This window comes from Stegastes partitus, unplaced genomic scaffold (assembly GCF_000690725.1).
Source record: "Stegastes partitus isolate 25-593 unplaced genomic scaffold, Stegastes_partitus-1.0.2 Scaffold892, whole genome shotgun sequence".
Lineage (NCBI taxonomy): Eukaryota > Metazoa > Chordata > Actinopteri > Pomacentridae > Stegastes > Stegastes partitus.
The window spans coordinates 75,412-97,509 of NW_007578623.1; the positions used below are offsets into that span (position 1 = coordinate 75,412).

Consider the following 22,098-nt stretch of genomic DNA (forward strand, 5'->3'; position numbering starts at 1 on the left):
CCTACACCTGGACTTTTGGACCGCTCAGACTGCTGAATCTTTTAAGTCATGGCTTTCACCTCAATCAGGCGCTGACATCCTGGATGCATTTATATATATGTGTGGTTTTCATTGGCTGTTCATATATGTTCTTTTTTGTGTTGACTATAAGTCTGTAAAGCACTTTGGTCAACCCTGGTTGTTTTTAAATGTGCCATAGAAATAAAACTGACCTTGATTATTACCAGCCTTACAGCACAACAGAAATACTGAACCATAAACAGGATGTGACACTCTGAGCATTATTATCTGAACAATTGTGTGAAATGACACAGACGAAAGTGTGAAATGACAAAATGTATTTGTGTTTGTCCTCAATATAAACAGATTAGCATGACGAAAAACATTACAGTGAATGTACACAAAATTGAATGATCACTTAACATCAAGAAACTCTTGATGCTATAATTATTAAAATACCTGTTAGAATAAAAAAGCCAAAGGCTCAGAGAGAAGGCAAAAAGTTCCTCAGCATGATACAAGCAGCTGATTTAACTTTGACCAAGGCTATGAAATGTGAATTCGAACTGCTCAATATATATGTAGCTCAGGGATTTACCGAACAATCTTTCACCTTTTGAGATTTCTACTCTTCCAGTTCCACCAGTTTCCACCTGTAAAATACCAGGCACAAGCACGTCGCTTTCATTTCTGTCAGAGGAGCAGCCCATAAGTGTCTCTGAGCCTTACCTCAAGGCAAAACACGTTTGTCAATCAGTGGAAGGAGGTATTCTTAACTAACCCACCTGTAGCTCCCTCCTGGTCTGAAAGATTCAGAACCAGGAGCCTATGAGCCACAAGTCCCCTCCTGGGAATGTTTAGGATAGCAGTTCCCCCAAAGTATAGAATCACTTTTCAGCTATCCTGTTTCAACCAGACATTTCGGTCTTGTGTTTTTCCATGTCTTTAGTGATTTGTGAAATGACCGACAAAGTGACATCAAGAGCTCTGTGACTGGCCAGGCTTAGTGAATTTGCTCTGCAGGAAAACCCTGGGAACACAAAGACCCTCCTTCTTGTTGACTGTTTCTCTCAGAACGTAGTCGTTAGCGACAGACTGGAAGCCCGTCTCCTCAAACAACTCGGCCAGGAACTCTGAAAGCAGTAAAAAAAAGAGCAGAGGACACTTTAGAGGGAGAGAACAGCACAGAATGAAGCTCAAGGTGTTTGCTAAAGCGTCATGAAAGTTTGAGAAATGTGAAAAGATCCATCACATAAACAAGATCTGACCACTGACTCTGGTTATAGAACTACAGTGTCCTGGCTATGCTGTAGTTTTTGGTTGAACAGCTGTATAGGTTATTTAATTACTAAAATCAAGAATATACAGAGAAAAGAAGTTTTAGAACAATAAAAACTTCTATTAGCTCTTAAACCTTGTTTACTGCTTTCTGCAAGTGTCACACTTTTGTATATGAAGCTGATCGACAAATAACAAAACAAAAATTGTTACTGCTGTTGAGAAATCCGTTAACATAACTGCTCAGCAAAACAGTTGTGTATTCTATTTACAGCATACATCTATACTATCTACTCATACAAAGCATGTGTTTCTGCTTATTGTATCAACCTGTATGTACTTGGGACTTTTCTAAGTGACAAACATGAGAAGGCAAGAAAGTGATTTACTGACCTTTAGAGAAGAAGTAGGACCTCGTGCCATCTTGGCGGACATAGAAGTTCTCCCCCAACTTGTTTCCAGATTTAAATCGAAGCATGGCGTGGTCGTGCAAGCCGTAGTCCCTGAACAGGACGATGCCTCCAGGCTTTAGCACCTTGAAGCCACATGCAATTCACAGGACACTTTTTTAGTTTTTATGAGGGCTACCAAACGCACAATAGTCAGATACCATCAAATATCTGCTTGTACATTGCGGTTTTGAACTCAAGCGGCCACATAAAGGAACCTTTTTGAATTCATCTTTGTAACATTTGTTTGTATGCACACTGATTATACATATGTTGTGTGATCTATGACATGCGTGTAAGTGAATTGGGACAATCTGGTCTTAAACCTTTAAAAAAAAAAACACATATTTTCCAATCTGCTGGGAGTTCAGGAGCTCTACACTGATTTGTCCGGCTGGTTGTCTCTGCTCTCACCTTGTTGATGTTCTCCAAAACCAGCTTCATCTTGTCAGGATGGACGGCTGACAGGACGAAGATGAGAGTAACAACATCCACGCTTCCCTCTGGCACATTTTCCATCAGATCATCTTTAGTTAAATCACACTGGAAGGCACAACAGCGCTCAGGGCAGTATAGAGGGTTTTGCTGTGAAAAGTTAAAAAGAGTATAAAGTCATTTTATTAACATGATTAAGTGCTTTTTGCCTTTTTTTTCATTCCAGAGAAAAGATTTCCTGAAGTGCCTCATATTTTTTCATTTACTAGGAAGATGTGGTGGACAACTGCAGTCTTCTACTGTTAAGAGCAACCAGACTGTAGCAGGTGACTTTCATAAATTTTAAAAGTCACAAATTCTCAACTGCATTTTTAGGGCAACACATGTTAGCGATGGCTTAATGGTGAAATAGGCATCTGGGCAACAAATTGTTTGTAAATCTGGGAAGCCCTCTTGTAAATTCTTGGGGTTCTTCAGCAGGCAGCAAGAGAAGACTCAGTTCGTATTGGTCAGATGTAAACGTGTGGTTCTGTGAGATTGTAAAGCAATGTGTTACTAGAAAAGAGTCTGGAGTTCCGTTGACCTACAAGTCTGTCATGTGAATTACACTAAAAGTACATTGATGGATAGACGTCTTACTTTGACAAATTCAACAGCCCGCGGCGAGAAGTCGCACGCGTAAACGAAGATGTTGAGGTCGTCCTCCAGCAGAGGGAAGATGCAGTTTCCTACACCGCATCCAGCCTCGAGCAGCACCAGCTTCTGGGACTCAAACTGCGAATCAGGCAAGACAAAGACAGAACTAAATATACAAGAACCTCTATCCTTTATGGCAAATTTGTTTTGCAACCAGAGCTTTGGATGGAGTAAGTTAAGCATATTCTGTGCCTGATTATCTACTTATTTCTGCAGCTTCTTCCGAAACAAAATCTAATAAAAGTTTGAAAGACAGGGCAACACACAGTTGGCCGATGGTCTGAGGACTACAACAGATTGAAAAATGTCTCAAGTTATGTCCTGTAAAGTCTCATAACGCCAGAAGGAAGCCTTACACATGAAACCCAGAATACTTTAGGGACTCTTTTACACCCAAATACTTTAATGACAGTGATCCAACTCAGGGATCTAAAAGAAAAATCGACAGAAGTGAGGATTCATGGAACAAACCCCAGTGAAAACTCGTCTCTTCTGATGTAAAATGTCCTTTCCTTTTCATGCACACTTTGGGAATAACTTCCTGCTCCTTTGCTCACCTCTCGACAAGCTTTGAGCTCTTCAAATTCTCTGGTGGTCCAGTGTCTGTCCTTGAAGAAGTTCGTCGTGTTCCTTTTGTAAAACAAGTCCCAGTTTTTCTGAGCTTCTTTCTCCAACTTCATCTGCTTGAAGTCGGACACCAGAGTCCGCTCACTGCCGAGTCTGTCCAGCTCCTCCTGGGTCAAAACTCTGGCAGCTGACGTTTTGGTTTGTCCGTCACACGAAGACATTTTAACTCCACTTCTTCAGGATGTGTAATATTATAACTAGTTTACATTTGTGCTATGGTGACATTAAAAAACACATCATTTTCTCTCCTCTCCGTTTATTGTTCTTATTTAGGAACCATTTAGATGCGATTTACTAGGATGTAATTTAATTAGACGATAAATGATTCTAAACTTACTTGTGTTTCAGAAAGACTTACGCCAGGCTACACATTTTGCGTCCATCTTGTCCGTCAAATAAATTCTTCCGTGTAGCTTTACAATTTAAATCCGTTTGACGCCATTGTTGTCATTGCTGGTCACTTAATAAATAACACCCGATATATAGTATCATAAGTAATCATATAATTCTGTGTGTGTGTGTGTGTGTTTTTTTTACTGACGTATATTATATTTTAATGAAAGCTAAAGTTGCTGCTAACATAGTTTACTTCCGGTGATATTTGACAGCCGGACCACAATCCGGAAGAGGCGTGGCCGAGTGACGCAAGTGATGTTTTGCTAAAGGTTAGCCACAGCAAGCTAACTTTGTCTTGTAGTTGGCTTCTTAATCCGACCCTCCGGGAGTTGAGAGATCCGACTCGGCTCTTCGCGGTACTTTCACATAAATGTGAGTTTCGACCATTTTAAACGAACGGAGCCATGAACGGGAGCACGAATCCGCTGCTGGACAAAGAGGAGCATGTTTTGAAGCTCGGAGAAAGCTTTGAGAAGAGGCCAAAATCTTCTTTTCACACTATCAGATGTGAGTGTGAAAGACCGCGCCGTGTGTGTGTGTTTAAAACAAAAAAAAAACTTTGCCAGCAAAACGAAGCGCAGTGTTAAGTTAACTGTTGTGTGGGATTAGTTTGCTCACATGGACGAGGAGGCTGTGTCTTACACAACATAGCCAATTATCTGGATAAGCACGTTAAGTAGTTTGCATAGAACATATCATTACAGCCGCTTGTATAATGTTACAGCAACCAGTGAGATAACTGAGGCTATTTTTAGACAACGCTCATGTTATACATAAGTGGGCGTGTTGCTGCTTCGTACACTCCTGACAGTATTTGTTTTATTATTCCTATTTATATATACTGCCGACATCATTGCATGTTAAGGACACAATTTTTGTTAATGCAATTATTGTCTTTATATGTATAAATCCCATTTGCAGAATTTTAACAAGAATCTTGTGATGATGTACAGAGCTTTCTCTATTGAGAGATACACAAAAAGAAATGATTTACTCCAAATAGCTCAAGCATATTTGCATATTCTTTAGTAGCACACATGAACAGTTCACTTGTCTATTTACATACTGAGTGCGTTCTAGCAAACAAATTATTGTTGTAATAAAGTCATGTCATTACAAGTTCATTATAGTATATTGTGCAGGAAACCAGCGTTACAATCACATTGCACTGTAGTTCTGATATGGACTTATAGCCGGTAGATTGGTGTCGGTATGTACAGTTGTGACAAAAGTTTCAACACACAACAGGAGAGACGTCTGATTGAGTTACCTGACCAACCAACTTGCTTTTTCAGATGACTTCAAACCAGCATCTATCGACACGAGCTGTGAAGGAGAACTACAAGTTGGAAAAGGAGATGAAGTCACCATAACGCTACCTCACATTCCAGTAAGACCGGCTGTTGCTCTTCTCCTTTTGTAACAACAACAACAAAAAAAGTAGGAAATCTATTGTTTTGCCTCATTTTAGCTCATTTGGCAGCGCTCCTCAATGAAAGGCAAAAGTGTGCTACTTGCAGGTTAGCGGAAGTCTGCAACCAACCCTGATAATTATGGGCATGCATATAAATCATTATTATTATTACACATTTTTACTCTTGTAGAGTAAACTAAAATGATACACATTTAGATTCTTGATGTTCTTTCAGGGCTCCACGCCTCCAATGACAGTATTCAAAGGAAACAAGCGGCCGTACCAGAAGGACTGTGTGCTTATCATTAACCATGACACCGGGGAGTTCGTACTGGAGAAGCTGAGCAGCAGCATCCAGGTCAAGAAAACCAGGTGAGATATCTGAGAAATTCAGACCAATGAAAAACACTTTAAGAGATGTGATTGTGACTTGTGACATCAGAGTGCTGTCTGGAGAGAGTGCAAGTGTAGCAGGCTGATCTGAGTTACTGTTAAACCACATTTAGCTTGAAGACTTGTCTTGTGTTGTCTGTACAGTTCCAGAGCGTTTTGAAATAAGATGGTAGCTGGTCAGAAAGCACTACTATGGGCTGACTGTGTGTTGGTGTTTTGCAGGGCGGAGGGCAGCAGTAAGATCCAGGCCCGGATTGAGCAGCAGTCAGTTCGGTCCAGTCAGCCCAGCTCTCAGTTTCGGGCTCCGACCAAGCCTGGGGCTGGGATCAAAACCTCTCCCTCCCCATCTAAGGATAATCCCTCCCCAGAGCCGCAACTTGATGACATCAAGAGAGGTGAGAGGGTTCAGCGACAGCCCGTGAAATCAGAGACTTATGAGCCAGTGCCATTTTGACATAGTCACTGTAATAAATTATTTTTGGTAACACCTTACTTTAACATGCTCTATTTATCATTCATAAGCACTATATGAACATAACTTCTTTTTTTTATCACACTATATTTTAGTTGTATGCAGAAATGAAAGAAATTAAAGTGTTTTTTGGTGAGAAATTTAGTCAACAATTAGATGTACTTATTGCATTATTATTACTAATATTCATTATTCACGTTTATACCAGCCTCCATTTATGGCTACCCACCGGAGGGCTTACAGCTGTTAAAGAAATATAATATTAAACACATCTGCTTCCAGCTCTATGACAGTGTGTTATAAACCATTTAGTCACTGTTCAAACACGCTCAGTATCCCACAATGACATGAATGTAAAACAAACTCCGCTGACTCCCTGCTGCTGTTGACAGAGCTGCGAGCGGAGGTGGAGGTGATAGAGCAGATGAGCAGCAGCGGCAGCAGCAGCTCCTCTGACTCAGCCAGCGCCTCGGGAAGCGGCGACGACAGCAGCAGCAGCGACGGCGAGCACGACGCCCCCCGACCACTCAGCCAGACCTCCCCCAGCCGCCACCCCATGGCCAACGGAGGAGCCGACCGGCAGCAGGGCAACAACCAGCTCATGAACACACTCCGTGAGTATCAAAAGGTTGCGCTCTGACTCAGATGGAGAGACGTGACTCATGCACACGTTCGTTTTCTGTGTCGCTAATCCCGCTTCCTCACTTCCAACACAACTGAGCTACCGCAGCACTTTTCTGTTAACAGATGGAGTTGACTGTTAAATCCACAGTGTGCTTCTGGGTGGGCTGTTGGCTCAGTCCCCTTCTGGCCACTACACCCTTATTTGTTTGCACGATCACATGCAGGGTTTGCTATGTCAGTTAGCTGGGGTTTCTGCCAGTGCTGACTTTCCACTGCCTGTAGATGAAAGTGCATTGTCATCATACCCACCCTCTTAGAACACTTGTTTCCAGTCATGGCGTTATCGCTGATGCCTGCTGCAAGCAAAAGCCACTCTTCATTTCAGATTTCGCCTCATTAATATATTTTGTTCAATATTAAAACGAATCCTGGTGATTGCTGTGTGTGCATTTATGGTTTTGGCCAAATCTGTTGCAATATAACAATATGCTACGACAAGCTAAGACATGTGGTGATAAGTGAAGCCTATATACACAAACAAGACATTTTAACCCCCGTTTTTTTGTCCCTTCTGGTCTTCACAGGAAATGACCTTCAGCTCAGTGAGTCCGGCAGCGACAGCGACGATGACTGAGCTCTCCTGGTCAGTCTCTCTCTTCACACTCCTCCTACTTTCTGCCTGGTTCACTTGTTCCTTTGCTGTGATAGCTGATCCCAGCTGTATATCTTGGTTTGACTGTATTTTTTTAAATTTTATTTTAGTATATCCTTAAAGCTGGCCTGCTTGGAACTTTGAGAGTGTATTTTTTATTAGATGTATATTTTGTTTTGTATAGCAAAACTTCAGAAAAAAAAAAACTAATTTTACTTGAGAGGTTTGGAAGAATATATATTAGAGTGCACATGCATATTTTCTGTACTTAGAGAAGCTAGTTTTATCTACTTGTATCATCTGTTTTTGTTGGATTTTTGTTTTATGGTAAGTCGAGCAAGATGCCGATCTCGAGATGTCGCTCCGTGTTCCCTCCCCTTGTCTTGACATTTGTCAGAGAGAGCTGTGGGAGTCTTCTCTGCAACGTCGTGTTTTTATCAGTTTACTAAGCATACAACAAAAAAAAAAAAAAGCAGAATTGCACAAATATCCTGCAAATGAGCAACACATCAAAGAGAAAAAGAAAAGCCGCTTTGCTATCTGAGATGGGTATTGAGCGCAAAGAATCAACTTTACTTTGTGCCTTCCTAGTCTCAACTTTAGGTGGCTGTTTGCTGTTCATTTTAGAAAGTAGTCTCAGTAAAGGTCGAGCTAATGTTAGATGACCTTCATTAAAGAATTCGGATGGTGTCATTCTACATTTTCCTTGCAGTCAACAAATCCTATGAAAAAGCAAAACCAACAAAGTGTCAGACGATCTCTCAATACTTCTCAGCGACACGTCAGAACTGCTTCACCAATATATCATTTGATTTGTTTTAAAGGATCAGTAAGGCCTTCAAACAACTGGAAATGCTGCATTTGTTGGGATCTATTTTGAGGATTTGTCCAAATTTGGTGATCTGAGCAGGCTAAGCTTTGTTTTTCAGATTTGTTGACAACAAGAAAAACACTAAATTTCACCAGGTTTTCTTTTAAAAACGTGCATCAATCACAGAAGAATTTACATAAATTATGTGTCAAGTTGCTGCTCTGAGGATTTTTAGGGTCTGGCAATTAGGATTCAAGACTCCTCTTTTGTTTTACCTTGTAGGAAACTAGAGGTGACACATGTTGCTGATGTTTTGTGATTTCTTTTTCACCACAAGGGGGCAGAGAAGACTCATAAACAAACGCAGAAACAGGCTTGTATCGACTATGCTGGTATGGATAATATGTTAGCAAGCAATTGAATGTAAGTGTAGTATTCACTCCCACTTTAGCTCTGGTTTCATTCTCTAGAAATCTATCAGCTGCTAGATATTTCTTTTTCCTCACCAGCTACTCATTTACTTCCACTGTCTGTCATGTAGCAGTAGACATTATTCTCTCTTAGCTGTTATTTTCCTCATGCAGCAGCAACAGTTTCATACAGGGATGTAGATCAGAGCCTAAGAAGCTCAAACAAAGTATTTCTGAAGCTGGAGAATCAAAAATAAAGAGCTAAGAAAGCTCAAGAAGTTCAGTCAAAGTGTAAAATTGGCTGTTGTTGGCAGTATTACCAAACCGGATGCAGCTGTTTGAGTGTATGCTGATTTTCCTGCATCTCACAGATAAGACAAATGTATTTTCTGAGCTCAGTTACTTTCAGTGAGATGGTCAGGTGATAAAAGCTGACACAGAGTAGAATCAGTGACAGCAATGTTTAAAAGAATTATGTTTTTTAAATCCTCCACTGTCAGTTAGTGAAACAATAACTGAGCAGTTCATCTAAAGGGTTGAGATTTAAAAGGGGCGTCGGCGTTTGCGAGTACAAAAATTCACTTATCTGTTGTGAAAAAACCAAAATATGCAGGGTTTAGTTTGCAAAGGGAAGTAAGTTTCCCAAAGGGATTTAGTTTCCTTTTTTTTTTCCAGAAATGCCAATTTTTGGTTTCAAATTTATTGTATCAGCTACATCTTCTATTTTTTTAAACAGAGAACATTTTATTTTCGGTTCAGATTTTTCATACACTATCTATATCATAGTACCATCCCATGCCTTACAGCATTTCAGTTGGGAAATTTAGGTGAATGTGTCGTTTTCTTAAAATGCCAAAGAGTTGAACTGCCCCTCATCACGTGCAAGATGTGCAGGAATGTTCATGGTGTTACATCAGTGTGTTGTTGTATTCATTTTACTTTCATCTCAGACTGCTTTGTGAGTGACTTTTCCCTTTATCTGCCAGAGACACTGGTGCTAGGAAATATCAGTTGGTATTGCTTGTATGGCATATTATTATTATTACTATTATTAAAGCAGTGCAACAACCTGAAGTCAAAAACAAGACAGAAGAGTTTCATTACAAAATGAGCAGAATCAACTTTCACACTGACGTTCAAATGTTGGTTTTTCATTTGTGTTCTTCACTGTGACAGATGATCTCTTCTTATTAGACGGCTAATCTGCTTTCTAGTAAACTAAGATTTTTTTTAGTTTAAGGAACAAGTGTGTATGTTTAGTAGGATCCAGGAGTGAGGTCGCAGATTGGAAACAAATAATATCCATCCATTTTGAAGCATGTAGGAGGGCCTGTGGTGGCTGCCAGAGAGGCTCCTTTACTTGCTCCCTCTGTGCACATGAGTGGCTTCTTCTCAGCCAATGAAACCACAGCGATTCATAGGTACAGGTGCACGCTAATAAATAAATAACTATGAATATTATATCCAGCGTCTGCTAAAGGATCCCTCTAACTCGTACTCACTGGCCTTTCAAAATAAGATAAAAGAAGAAATACTTCATCGTCCTTAACACGTGCTGCACAAACCTTGTGCCGAATACATGACACGGAACAGACACAAAGTCATGATTGTACTCCTAACATGAAGAGCGTACACTACTTTAAATTATTAGTTTTAAATCATCTTAAGTCATCTTTTTCACACACGGTTTAGGGAATATCAACTAACTTAGCAGCACACTTTTAGCGTGTATGACCACAACTCAAAGCATCTTTTTAGATTAAGTATTTTCTGCTATTTAGTCCTTGCAGCCACAGTAACCCTGTACTGCTGAATCACAGGTGACCTGTAGCCGCTGTGTAGTAATGGACTGAGGCTGCTGCTGGTGCTCTGACGTGCCGCTTTCTTTATGAGACACTTGTAGACATGCCGCTAGAGATGCTTGTCTGCAGAGGGACAATAACAGAAGAGAAACAAGTGCGTTTTCAATCAAACCAGCTGCTCCCTATATAAGTAACACTCTACGGTGGACTGTAAATTGAAATCCCAGATCCTTGAAGCAGGTATTACAGGCAGTAAACAGGCAATGATTTCAGATGCAGCCTTGGTTACATTTCTTGCACAGCCACAGGTGTTTTTACTTTGCACCTAGTTAGACTTCGACTCCATTTGGCATCTGCCTCACTCACATTTTGCACCTTTTAAAGTTAGAGTACGTGAAATCACCAAGAGAAAGCAAGATTTGGAAAGCACATGAGTACGGTGGGTTCCTACTGGAAACTACTTAGTCGTGATCACAAGACAAGACAAATGATGATTACCTGTCCAACAGAAGAGCAGCTGACGTCACTTTTCATGCCCTTGGACTCCTGCAGCTGCTGTCAGTGTGGAAATAGAAAGATGAGAAGATGTTGCAGGTTTAGGTGTAAAACTGAAACACAGCAGCATGGTCCAGCTAGCCTCGTAGACTCTGGTGATGCACAATGGTTGCATGGGCAGAGTGAATGAAGTTAGGCTGAACATCCGATCATTTCTTGCAGGATGGATGCAATGATTACCTATTATTAGGTCTGTCACTGCCTCAGATTACTGGTTTATTTAATTGTCAGAGCAGTTGATTTATTGATTGCTGTTGGGATGTGAGGGAACCTTAAACAAATAGGACAAACAATGCTTTAAGGTAGGACAAACGTTACCTGAGACGGGTGACCTCATGTAATTCCCAGCGTAGCTCCATCTAACTTTAATCTGACAGAGTTCCATCATCAACCACATTTAAAAAAAAAAAACAAAACAAAACACGTGTTTGTGTGTTTAGGGGCTTGCAAATGGAAAACAGCAACATTTCTACCAAATTAAAATGAGTGAATTTACTAAGCTTTATCTTGGTTTTCTGCGATCCAAATACTATTAACTGTATTTTGAACTATTTTGCACCAACTTTACAGCGATGAACGTGTCGCAATTTTGAAATGAAACTCTTCAATTAACATTCAGGGCATCCATGTCCAATCATCTGCCATCACACAGCATCCAGCTGGTGTTTTTGGTGTTCCTTAAAAAGATCTTCTGATGGATTTCTGTTTTCATTAACACTCACTGACATAATGCACTGTGCTAAAAAACCCATCAGATGTTCTGCTTCTCAGATTACCACTTAAGTATTTCTTCTTTTGTGTGGGAATTTAGAAACGACGCATCCCTCTGGTGCTGATGATCAGTTTCTCAACCCACCCCAGCTTACAGTTGTCCTCCTGCTTTTAAACAGCAGCCGTACAGGAAGTTAAAGCGGACGATAAAAACCGTAGAATGAGTCAAACCACCGAAGCAGGTGGACACAAAGGTCTAATTTTCCACTCTGGTGTTTTTCCCTTGAAAGCTGTACAACTCTTGAAACGTAGTTTTGTTGTCTCATGATCTCTGTTGTATTTGGTGCTTTAGTTTTTTTATTTTAGGGCTATGTTTCAGTGAACTATGTTTGTACAAATTTGAAGTGTATTAAAGGTGTGCAAATGTAGTTTTACCTCTTTTTATTGTGAGAATTGTTTTTCTTTGTCTCGATGCAGAAAAACGGAGTTAAACAACGACTGGTGATCTGCCTTCAGCTGCACACATCTAACTAAGCCACTATAAACACTGCCTGCTGCATTATTTTCATCTGGTGTCAAGTGTGAATCAAACTTTAATTTTCAACTTTGGCTGCGGGAAAAAATAAGGAAAAAGGTCTCCAGGTATTTCAGACACTTCAAAGAGCAAAGAAGGCGGCGAAAGTGAACTTCGAGAAAAGATTATATTGCTGGTCTTAAATAATTATCATCAAGTGAAACCATATGCTTACATGAACACCTTCAATTTGATACTAACCACAACAACCTGTACACGGAGCATTAATACAATACAGTACTTTTTCCCTGCGATGGTGCAACAACTGAGTCACATTTGGGCATTTTCTCTTCAAACAGTCACACAAGAAGTACACAACAAATACATAAATAGCTTTTGTTTCCCTTTAAATCATTTGTAACGCAATTATATTCATGATTCTGGCTCTTGCTACGACATGTCAATTGACCGATATATAAATTAACAACATCAACAACAAATAATAATAATAATTAGAACAATAATAATATAAAAGCTGTCTGTCTTTCATATAAATCTGGCTAGCTTACAGTATGAAATGATGGAAGAGAGTTCACCAGGGCACTTTGATATGATGCATTAAGAGTTTTTTTTTTCCACTTTGAATCTCCCTATTCCAAATGCAGATGCCCAGTTTTCCATTTTAGTGTGTTTGCAAGAGAAATTCAGGCGCCTGGTTGGCTCTAATAGGAGTCCTCCGGCCCAAATCGTTTCCCCGAATGTTCCTCGGATGGGTGACCTCCAAATCGGGCCCCTTGAGTTTTCTCCTGGGAGCTGAGTTTTTCCTCTCCAAGATGAAAAGTTTGCACCTCCGTTGGTGGTGACTGGTGTAGTAACACTACATGGTATCGCGAGAGGCACAAGGAAGTCAGAAGCTGAGCGTTTCACTAAGATCCACTAAGATTCCCTTCAGTCCATCACTGTAGTCTGTATCTCTTGACGTCTAAATCACTGCAACGCGCTTCTTGGCGAAGTTATGGACCCTGAGTACCTTGTTGCATCTGATCTGTCGACTCGAGGCCCTTTAGCGTCCACCCGAACTCTTCATGGTTAGTTTGGCCCCTTAATTTTGAATACTACAGACGGCCCTCCTGAACCTGGCCCCCCCTCCCTCCCGGGTCACAAGGGTCACCGTCCTGGGCAGGCCGTGGGTTTGATGCAGCGTCCCTGGAACAGCACCAGGTTGGCGGGGCAGTGGCAGCCGGCCACGCAGGGCTTGAGGCACGGGCCGATCTCGTTCCAGTTGTCGCAGGTTTTGGTGCAGCCCGGCCCGCAGGTGTCGTATACAGCGTCGTGTTTGCACTGGGTGGCTGATGGGGGGAAGAGGAAAAAAATGAGATTGGGACTTAATGAGCAATGAGGCAACTTTTCTCGTAATGAACAGTTCCTGGTGCACTTAGTACTGAACATTTGACATTTGTAAGCTGTTATAAAAGCCATTCAGTTCATTAATATTACATCACAAACATTTTATTTCAATAAATATGGAGTGTAAGGGGAAATCCAATGCCTTATAGAGTCAGTCGTATTCATGTGTTCCCTTGCTGATACTAGAGATGGGAACAATGGAAAGGTGATCATTCTAGATCAGCTTTCTTGCTTTAAATCTATTCAAAAGCTGATTTTAGTGGATAGTTTTGCGTTTCTGGTTTGTAGAGGGGGTAATGTGAACTAGACTACCAGCGGCAGCAATGATCAGTCTTTACTAACCCATACAAACAGTATCAGGCTTCCAAAGGACAGGCACTCCTTCCCTCTCGCAGGCTCGGCTGTAGGCGATGAAGGACTCACAGTAACAGTTTTTATGGACCGGACACTCACACATGTCCGTCACACACGACCTGCAGAGAAAATGTTTTGGCTTAGTTTAGGTTCAGCTTTTGGGGCAGGGAGTAGCTTATGTTATTAGACGAATACGAGCGTACTCGGCCTCGTCCTCACCTGTAGAAAGGGCCGAAGTCCACCACACGGTGACACTTTTGAAACTCCCACGACTTTATCTTCTGACACTCCCGGTGGGCCCGGAACTTGACTTTGACGCTGCCGGGGCACAGGAAGGATGTCGGCCTGCGAGGCGGGTGCTGCTGCGAGCAAACCTCATTTCCTTCGACTCGCCACGACTCGGCAAACTCGTCCACGTCAAACTTGAACTGGCCGTCACCTCCCATGGTGTCGTCGCGCTTGTGGCCGTTGTAGTTGCCGCAGAGGCCGCAGAGCCGTCCCCGAAGATGGGGGGCGGCTACAACCTCCACAAAACTGTCACCGTCCCATGTGATCTCCAGACCTGCTTGTGGAGGTGGAGAGCAAAGCTTAGTTAGAATTTATAGACTGGAGTTTTTTTTTTTTTTGGCCAATGCTTCTCTATCCAATAAACTAAACAGAGATGAGTGCTTTAAAAAATCTGTTTTAAGCATTTGAGCATTAAACCTTCTTGACCTCTGTCAAGACAAAATAATGTCAACTTACTACTTTTCTCTATAACTTTTAGTGAATAAAGTTTGCTCCAGTGTCATGAAAACTGAACACAAACTCTGGTTTGTCACAGAGTGTGTGACGGGAATAATTATAGCCCCTTTCAGAGTTCAAATAAATGAATGAACACACTGATAAACTACATCATATTGACTCAGCTTATTGCTTGCATTTGTAAGTTGTTAAACATTACAAACTGTTTAGCTGTACTTTGCTGTGAATTACTAGTGAAAAGTGTTGCTGCTACAGTAAACAGGTACCCATTAATTATTTTATTTTGTTTTTAAGAAAAAAACTGTAAAGTGTGAAGGTTCTAACAAAACACAGTGTTTCCAAATCTAAGACTAAAGAAGGAGGCGTATGTTTGCAGCTTTATAATCAGAGCCAGGACTTCTAAAAAGTGACACCAGAGCGACGTGTGCTGACCTGCGATGGTGGTGAGCTTGAGCAGGTATCCGTCCAGGTCGATGTGCACGCCGGGGCCGTGGAAGGGCAGGGCGATGCGGGTACCGTTCCTCCGGACCGTCAGGTGCTGGTGCAGGCTGAGGATCAAACCTCCCAACCTCACCTCAACAGACTGAGTCCAGGAGAAGGAGCGAGTCCGCCGAGCGTCGTTCTTCACCAACACCTGGGATGAAGGTAACAGAAGACTTGAAGTTGATCAAGCATTAAATTGGTTTAGTTTGAGCTAGAGGTTAGAGTACTGATACTGTCTACGCTTATTTTATTATGAAAATATATTTACAATTGCATGCAGTGTCAGATTACAGCTGGTAAGAATGATCTTAAACCTAAAGAGTAGCATCTATAGAGCGACTCTGCTGCTGCATGCATGATCCGTAAAAACATATGACAACATTTAGTAAAATACCCTTGTTTGCTTTCTTAATGCTCTTCTAATCAGCACAAAGTCTACAACTTGAGGAGAACTGCTAGTCTGGCTCGATTAAAGGTGCCTTCCAAATAACTCCATGGCTAATTTATTTACACGTTTGTTTAAATCACTGTGCACAAATTTCACCTATTGGATCTAACTGACAGCTAACAGCTGGGCGCAGAAAGGATAAAGCAAGCTATGTTTAGGTCTGAGAAATCCTGCCCTCATTGGCTAGATCTAAAAAGAAAAGAAAAAGGCAGCCGACTGTTTTGGAGGCAAGTTTCAACGTGTAAAAATGTGAAGACATATTTTCCCCTCGTTTAGCAGAGGCTACCAGTTCCGCCAATCTTCCTCATCAGAGTATGTGGTTTCCCAAAATCTCAAAGTCCCATCTTACCGTGAAGCTGGAGTCTGGGCTGTTGACGTTGACGTTGTTCCCCGGCCCTCCAGAGGGGACGCCGCCACAATCACGAGTCAGAACGTACTGACACGTTCCCTGAAAGTTAAAGGTCCTGCCGTCGAAGGTGTTGTAGTGAGGGTCGCCAAAGACCGTGCAGACACCAGGCTCTGGAGAAGGATTTAGACAGAAAAAGATAGAGTAAATGTTGAAATACGGGGCGACAATCGACCAAAACAAACAGAAATATATCACAGAAAAATCATTTTAACTTAAATGACCTAAAATGGCAGCAGTGGAACAGCAGTGAGTCTGACAACTCAAGACTTCATAAAGAATACATGTTGAAACCTGACAGCCAGAAGCAAAAAGCTAATTTATGATAAACGCTGAAATATGTGGTACTAATCTGACTCCCTCAGAAGTGGAACCAGAATCTGTGGTGTGGTGAAACGTCTGCCTCACCAACTAAAACTAAACTGTATATTATATCCAAGTGAGGTTTATGGAGTATTTGTAGTCCTGAAATAGCACATTTTGGGGGATTTTTGCTGCAATTAGAAGCCAAAGTAAAATGACCCGAGGGCAAACCACAGTCTGGACTGAAGTTCCTGGGGAATACTCAGTGGAAGCGACGGAGGCTGGGCCGGGATTTGTTTTCGTTGCTTTTTAAGAAAGTCGATTCATGCTGGAGGTTTTTGGCTTGTAATTACCTTCATTCTAAATATCCTTCAATACAATCAATAACTCTGATTCCACCGTTGCATTAACACAAAATGTATTATTTAAGATATTTTAGGATTTCTAAGGCCTCAAATTAAAGGCTTTTTTTAATCTTTTATTTTTAGATCATATAGAGATTGGAAGACCACACACACCAGTGCCACAGTTCAATATGTGGAGACGGATAGGGGCGGAGAAGGACTTACTCACTTTCAGTGCAAACTGGACAGCAGCCGGTTCTGTTTAGGATCTTATTCTGCAAGAGACGAGTCACAGACACAAAGAGTTAGATAACCCTCAGAAGGATTGGACGGATTGAGAAAAGATGGCATGAATGCTTGGAATGATAAAAGAAAACCAGAAACTTTTTGACAGAATGCAGACTTCATGAGCAGGATCACAGGCAGACAAGAGACACATCAGAGAAACTTTAGAAAAAATAAATGAATTTCAGAGTAAAATACATTATACATCTGTAGACTTTTGACAGTACAGTTCAGAAGTGTTAAAGTAAATACTGTTATTGGTAAATGTGAATTTAAAATGTCATGGCTACTTGAATCAGATTTTGCTTTGCCTTTTTTTACGGGTCTGTGATGCAAATAAAACACTTAAGATAACTGATATAAATGTAGTGGAAAAAATAAACAATTAAAGAGAAAGAGAGACCAGAGTAAGAGTGAAACACACAGAAGAAAACAATTCGTGTGAAATATTTAAAACTAAGAATATTGATACTACTGAGATGCACAGGGACAGAGCAGGCGGGTAGAAAAATGCTCTAAATCTGTAATATTTCTGGCTTCAGTTGTAACAGTTTGCACATATTTGGTGTGAAGTCAACCAAGCATCAGCTGCATTTTGGAGATATCCCTCCAACCAACAGTTGAATTTGGACCGGGATAAAAGTCCGATCTTCTTCCACATTTTATTGGCAGCGAAAACAAAGATAATAATTCTGTTTTCATGCCGTCACTCAGACAGACGGAACAGGAATCAAATGAAAGATCGACACGGAGGAAAGGTTCACGTTTTAACAAGTTCACAGTCAAACCAGGACGGCCTCAGAGACACCGATACGCCGACTTCAACCGCTGAACTCTGTCTGTGTAACAGGACCCGCTGTGAGTGTGTGTACAGTATGTTTCAACTTCCATCAGAAGTGCAGATCAGAGGACTCTTTCACACGCCTAGTTTTTGTTGCCTCAGGGAAGCCCTTCATTAGCACACACACAGACTTGCGCTTCCGTGTTAGCGAGGACACTCGCGATATGTCGTCTTCCAAGCCCCCTTACTCTGACCATCACAGCTAAGTACCTTAACCCTTATACCAGCCTAACCGTACCTGTAGCCTTCTTTGAAAATCTGTACGAGCCAAATGTCAAAGAGGGCCACAATCAGAAGTTTGCAAAAACTGAAGTCGGTCCTCACAGATATAGATGTACAAGTAGACACACACACACTTTTTTTTTCTGTCTTCCGCTTGCTCTCTCTCTCACACACACACAAACACACACATAAACACACACACCACTCATCTGTCATCACATACAGACGTTCTCTGTACGCTCAATACACACTCCAGAGTCCTAACCTCTGCACAAAGGGCACTCTCTCTCTTTGAAGAGGGCTGCCTTTTGACAAACTGAGGACACACACACACACACACACACACACACACACACACACACACGCAGTGACAGAGATTGGTTTTCAGAGGCCTAAATATAGGGAACCTCTTCTTTGCTGTCACTCAAACGCCACACAGACAAAAGGCTTTTCGGAGACACACTGTCTCCAAAAGGGACCCACACACTCTGTCGACCTGCTGCTGACCGCAGGATGACGGCATGGGAGAGAGAGTGTGTGTTTAGAAGGCTGATGCAGACCATGATGACCTCTGTGAGAGAGATGAGTTGCACTCGTGATAACTGAGGACAGGTGTGCAGGTTTGCTTTGCATGAGCTAGCTACCGTTACATATCAATAAACATTAAGCAAACATTAGTTTTTTTACTTGAACTTGTGTAAATGTTGTCCACAAATGAAACGTGTGAATTTGCATTTTGACAATAGATTCTGAAAACCTGATTTGAAGCAGGTAAAGCAGCTCCGGTTCCAGGAATTAAGCTCAAACATCAATAAATTCAACTTAGAACCAGGTCCATGCAAGAAGCCATGTTTCTCATGAAAAGTACAAGTGTGGCACTGAGGGAGGTGGATGGATGTGTATCGTCGCGTTAACCTGGATTTATAGTCGAGGGCTTAACAGGAGACCCGCCAAACCTACAGCGTAGGTTTTGATTTATAGTGTGTCAGATTTCATCCACTGATGTCACTTACACAATGCTGGCAGCTTGTGTTGTTTGTGATCGTGCTGTGTCATGCTTTAAATTCCTTACCGTAAGTGACTTTATATTCTTTAATTAATTATGTGACATAGAGGCAAAGGTGAGCTACATGCACTGGAACTGCATCAAGGTTAATTGTTATTTCGCTTGTTTCATGTTGTCTTTACTACAAAACAAAAAAAACTCCACTTCACGCATCAGCCACATGTTGTGAAAAACACAAGCAACCAATCACATCATGTGATAGTTTTCCTGAGTTTTAAGACGCAGTTTGAGTTTTACAAACCTCTTTGTGCAGGGTTTTGGTGAATGATAAACCTTTAAACATGATCATCTGTTATTTAAACTGGAATTTCTGGATTGTATTTGAAATTTCACTGATGCCTCTAACAATACATCTCCATCACCAGAACTCTTTGCACTAACTATACACAGGGCTGTTGTCAATCTGAATTGCTCCTAAGCCAATTTACTCTGTTTAGAAATTCATTTTGCATTCTATCAGATCAACTATTAATGCTTTTTAAAAATTTCAACCACTACCGGAGGTTTTCCCAAACTTTAACCGCTTTACCTATGATCAAACCACGGCACAGAAACCATGAAACTCGAAAACCTCTTCAACTGTATTGTTTATTTTTTATGTTTTAAGATGCTAAAAGCTTAAAGGAAGGTAATCCTGTATTGAGATTCTTTGCTATAAATACACATTATGTGGGTTTGTGTGAGCTATGATCTCTCCAGCACATCAGCAACAAGTGGTACAAACAGAAGCAGCAACAAATCCGACATAACAACTGATGTCGCAACTCCAGCGCATGACATCAAGGCATAAACACTAAACACTAGACTACACTAATGTGTTAAGGTCTGCAACTGAAGTAAACAACCAGCCAGGCTGTGGCAAAAACACTCTCTAACTACAACTTTAACAGCATGTAATAAGTGAAACTTTGCCTTTCCACTGCAGACCACCTACATCACTCTGCAGTCGCCTGTTCTGACCACAAACAACAGGTGAGGGCTTGTTGTAACCGCTGGAAGCGTGTGAACTTGGACTAACATTGACACCGGCTTTGACTGCGTGACCGCCACCGGCCAGCGGTATGCGAGGAATTCACTCCATCACCCACCGACCGACAGATGACCTCAGGGCGACCTCTGCGACAGGTGAACGCGGAGCAAACCTTCGCCCTCCTAATAGTTCCCAGAGTTCAGCGGCTCACGCTTCAGCTGCGCGAAACATCTCTAATTAGCAAAAAAAAGAGCCCAGTGTAGTGTGGGCTGTATACGCTCTAATATCGCATAACAAGTGTCAAACTGACCACAAGGAAAGGGAACTTAAAATTCAGAAAATATATATATATTGAAAAATATGTCTGCATATTCCAAACATACTTTTAAGAACAGCTTTGGCTGACTACTGTCTAAGTGACTGATTTAGATAAAAAGAGGAGGATATAGTGATTCAGTGTTTCGGTTCAGATGGACACTTTACACCTATTTTTTTTAGGTTAAACGGTTGAATTTGAGAGTTGGTTACGGCAGCTCGGTCGATAAATCACGGCCGTATCATCGTTCTGAGGCGTCACGCATGTGAAGTGAAATTGATGGAGTTAGTCACAGGCTGTAAAGTGTGAGCGTCAGACAGGTCAGGCAGATAAAGTGGAGTGACAGAGACAGTGCTTTTATAGAGAACACCTAGGATAGCTGGACGTGAAACGAGCGAATGGATGCAGGCCGCTGATTGGCTGGCGGGTTTGTTACTCACCGAAGGGCAGCTGGTGATTGGTACACACTGTTTGGGCCGACACTCGATGTTGCCTTTAACACAGGCGCAGAGAGTGCAGTTAACTGATGACCACATGTCTCCTTCCTGCAGCAGGGAAAAGACACAGCAGGGTCAAAAAAAGATCATTCATTCATTCACTCTCCATCCAATCATCCATCCATTCTTCCAGTATCTATTCATTCACCTGTCTGTCCATTCATCCGGCCATCTATCCATCCTTCCTCCATCAGGTCATTCACTAACCATACGCTGAATCTGTCTGTCCATCCAACAGTCATTTTATCCATTATTCATTCATTCATTCATTCATTCATTCATTCATTCATTCATTCGTTCATGTGTTTGTCCATCAAGCAGCCATTGTTTATCTCTTCATTCATGTGCTCATACTGTATATTCGTCTGTTTGTTCATCCTATCATCATCCACCCTCCATCTGTTAATTCATTCACAAGTCCATCATTCATCTATCCATTAATCCATATGCCACTTATCCATCCATCCATCCATCCTCGACTCTGCCCTCTCACCCTGTAGATCTTATTCCGGACTCTGCAGTATTTAACCTCTTCCACTTTCACATAAGACAGACACTCGTCACAGCACTGGTTGCCCTGGCAACTTCCCGGTCGTGAGCACCGTTTCTTGCAAACTACCGTGGAGTCCTGTGAAGAGGAAGGACATGATGACCACACAGGGGCCAAGAAGCCAAAACAAATTCAAGAATCTCCATAAACGAATAATGGAATAAATTGTGATTCAAAATATCTGACAACAGCCTTTGACATCTAAGCCGGTACCTTGCAGGTGCAGGTGGTACAGTTGTCATGTAAGAAGCAGGTGCCATTCTCATAGACCTCGCTGTGGAACAGGCAGCTTCCTAAAGACAGATCGAACACCTTCCTCTGACCTGGTGGAGAAGAGACACGGGCACAGATTAGAAACAGGTATAAAAATCACTCATGATCTAGTTGTTTTTAACTAAACTTTTGTTATTCCACAGTAGATTCATGTGGACACAGAAAGAACTGACTGGAGCTGATCGATGCAAACTGGCTGAGCAGAAAACAGCCTGATGGAGATTCCAGATGAAACAGATGTTCAGAATCCAGCAGTGTTACTAGGAGTCCCGTTCTTGAAAAGTATTATGCGTTTCAGTGTGTTTTATTATACATTATATGTTTTATTACCCCACGCAAATTTGTTGTGT

At 41.5% G+C, this 22,098-nt stretch overlaps 3 protein-coding genes across 4 annotated transcripts in view; 1 reads left to right on the forward strand and 2 right to left on the reverse strand.

The window, feature by feature from the left end:
- Positions 1-321: 321 nt before the first annotated feature.
- Positions 322-3,841, reverse strand: mettl6 (methyltransferase 6, methylcytidine). Of its 2 annotated transcripts, XM_008293532.1 has the most exons (6): positions 3,823-3,841; positions 3,416-3,659; positions 2,802-2,936; positions 2,142-2,312; positions 1,672-1,813; positions 322-1,133 (listed from the first exon to the last, which is right to left on the reverse strand). In XM_008293532.1, the coding sequence occupies exons 2-6, from the start codon at positions 3,644-3,646 to the stop codon at positions 979-981; spliced, it is 834 nt and encodes a 277-aa protein (XP_008291754.1). In that variant the 5' UTR covers positions 3,647-3,659; positions 3,823-3,841; the 3' UTR covers positions 322-978. The 2 variants fall into 2 exon arrangements, with proteins under 2 accessions (XP_008291754.1, XP_008291753.1); XM_008293531.1 differs by lacking the exon at positions 3,823-3,841 and having other exon boundaries at positions 3,416-3,807.
- Positions 3,842-4,171: 330 nt separating this feature from the next.
- Positions 4,172-12,153, forward strand: eaf1 (ELL associated factor 1). The gene is made up of 6 exons (XM_008293534.1): positions 4,172-4,388; positions 5,177-5,271; positions 5,531-5,667; positions 5,911-6,083; positions 6,553-6,774; positions 7,369-12,153. The coding sequence occupies exons 1-6, from the start codon at positions 4,286-4,288 to the stop codon at positions 7,416-7,418; spliced, it is 780 nt and encodes a 259-aa protein (XP_008291756.1). The 5' UTR covers positions 4,172-4,285; the 3' UTR covers positions 7,419-12,153.
- Positions 12,079-22,098, reverse strand: part of bmper (BMP binding endothelial regulator) — a 34,627-nt gene continuing 24,607 nt past the window's right edge. The window contains exons 8-16 of the mRNA XM_008293533.1: positions 21,689-21,798; positions 21,419-21,553; positions 20,869-20,973; positions 16,958-17,003; positions 16,025-16,194; positions 15,177-15,378; positions 14,220-14,562; positions 13,989-14,119; positions 12,079-13,588 (exon numbers count right to left, since the gene is read on the reverse strand). Coding sequence (XP_008291755.1) covers positions 13,407-13,588; positions 13,989-14,119; positions 14,220-14,562; positions 15,177-15,378; positions 16,025-16,194; positions 16,958-17,003; positions 20,869-20,973; positions 21,419-21,553; positions 21,689-21,798 — 1,424 coding nt within the window. The 3' untranslated portion in view covers positions 12,079-13,406. The remainder of the gene's footprint in view (positions 13,589-13,988; positions 14,120-14,219; positions 14,563-15,176; positions 15,379-16,024; positions 16,195-16,957; positions 17,004-20,868; positions 20,974-21,418; positions 21,554-21,688; positions 21,799-22,098) is intronic.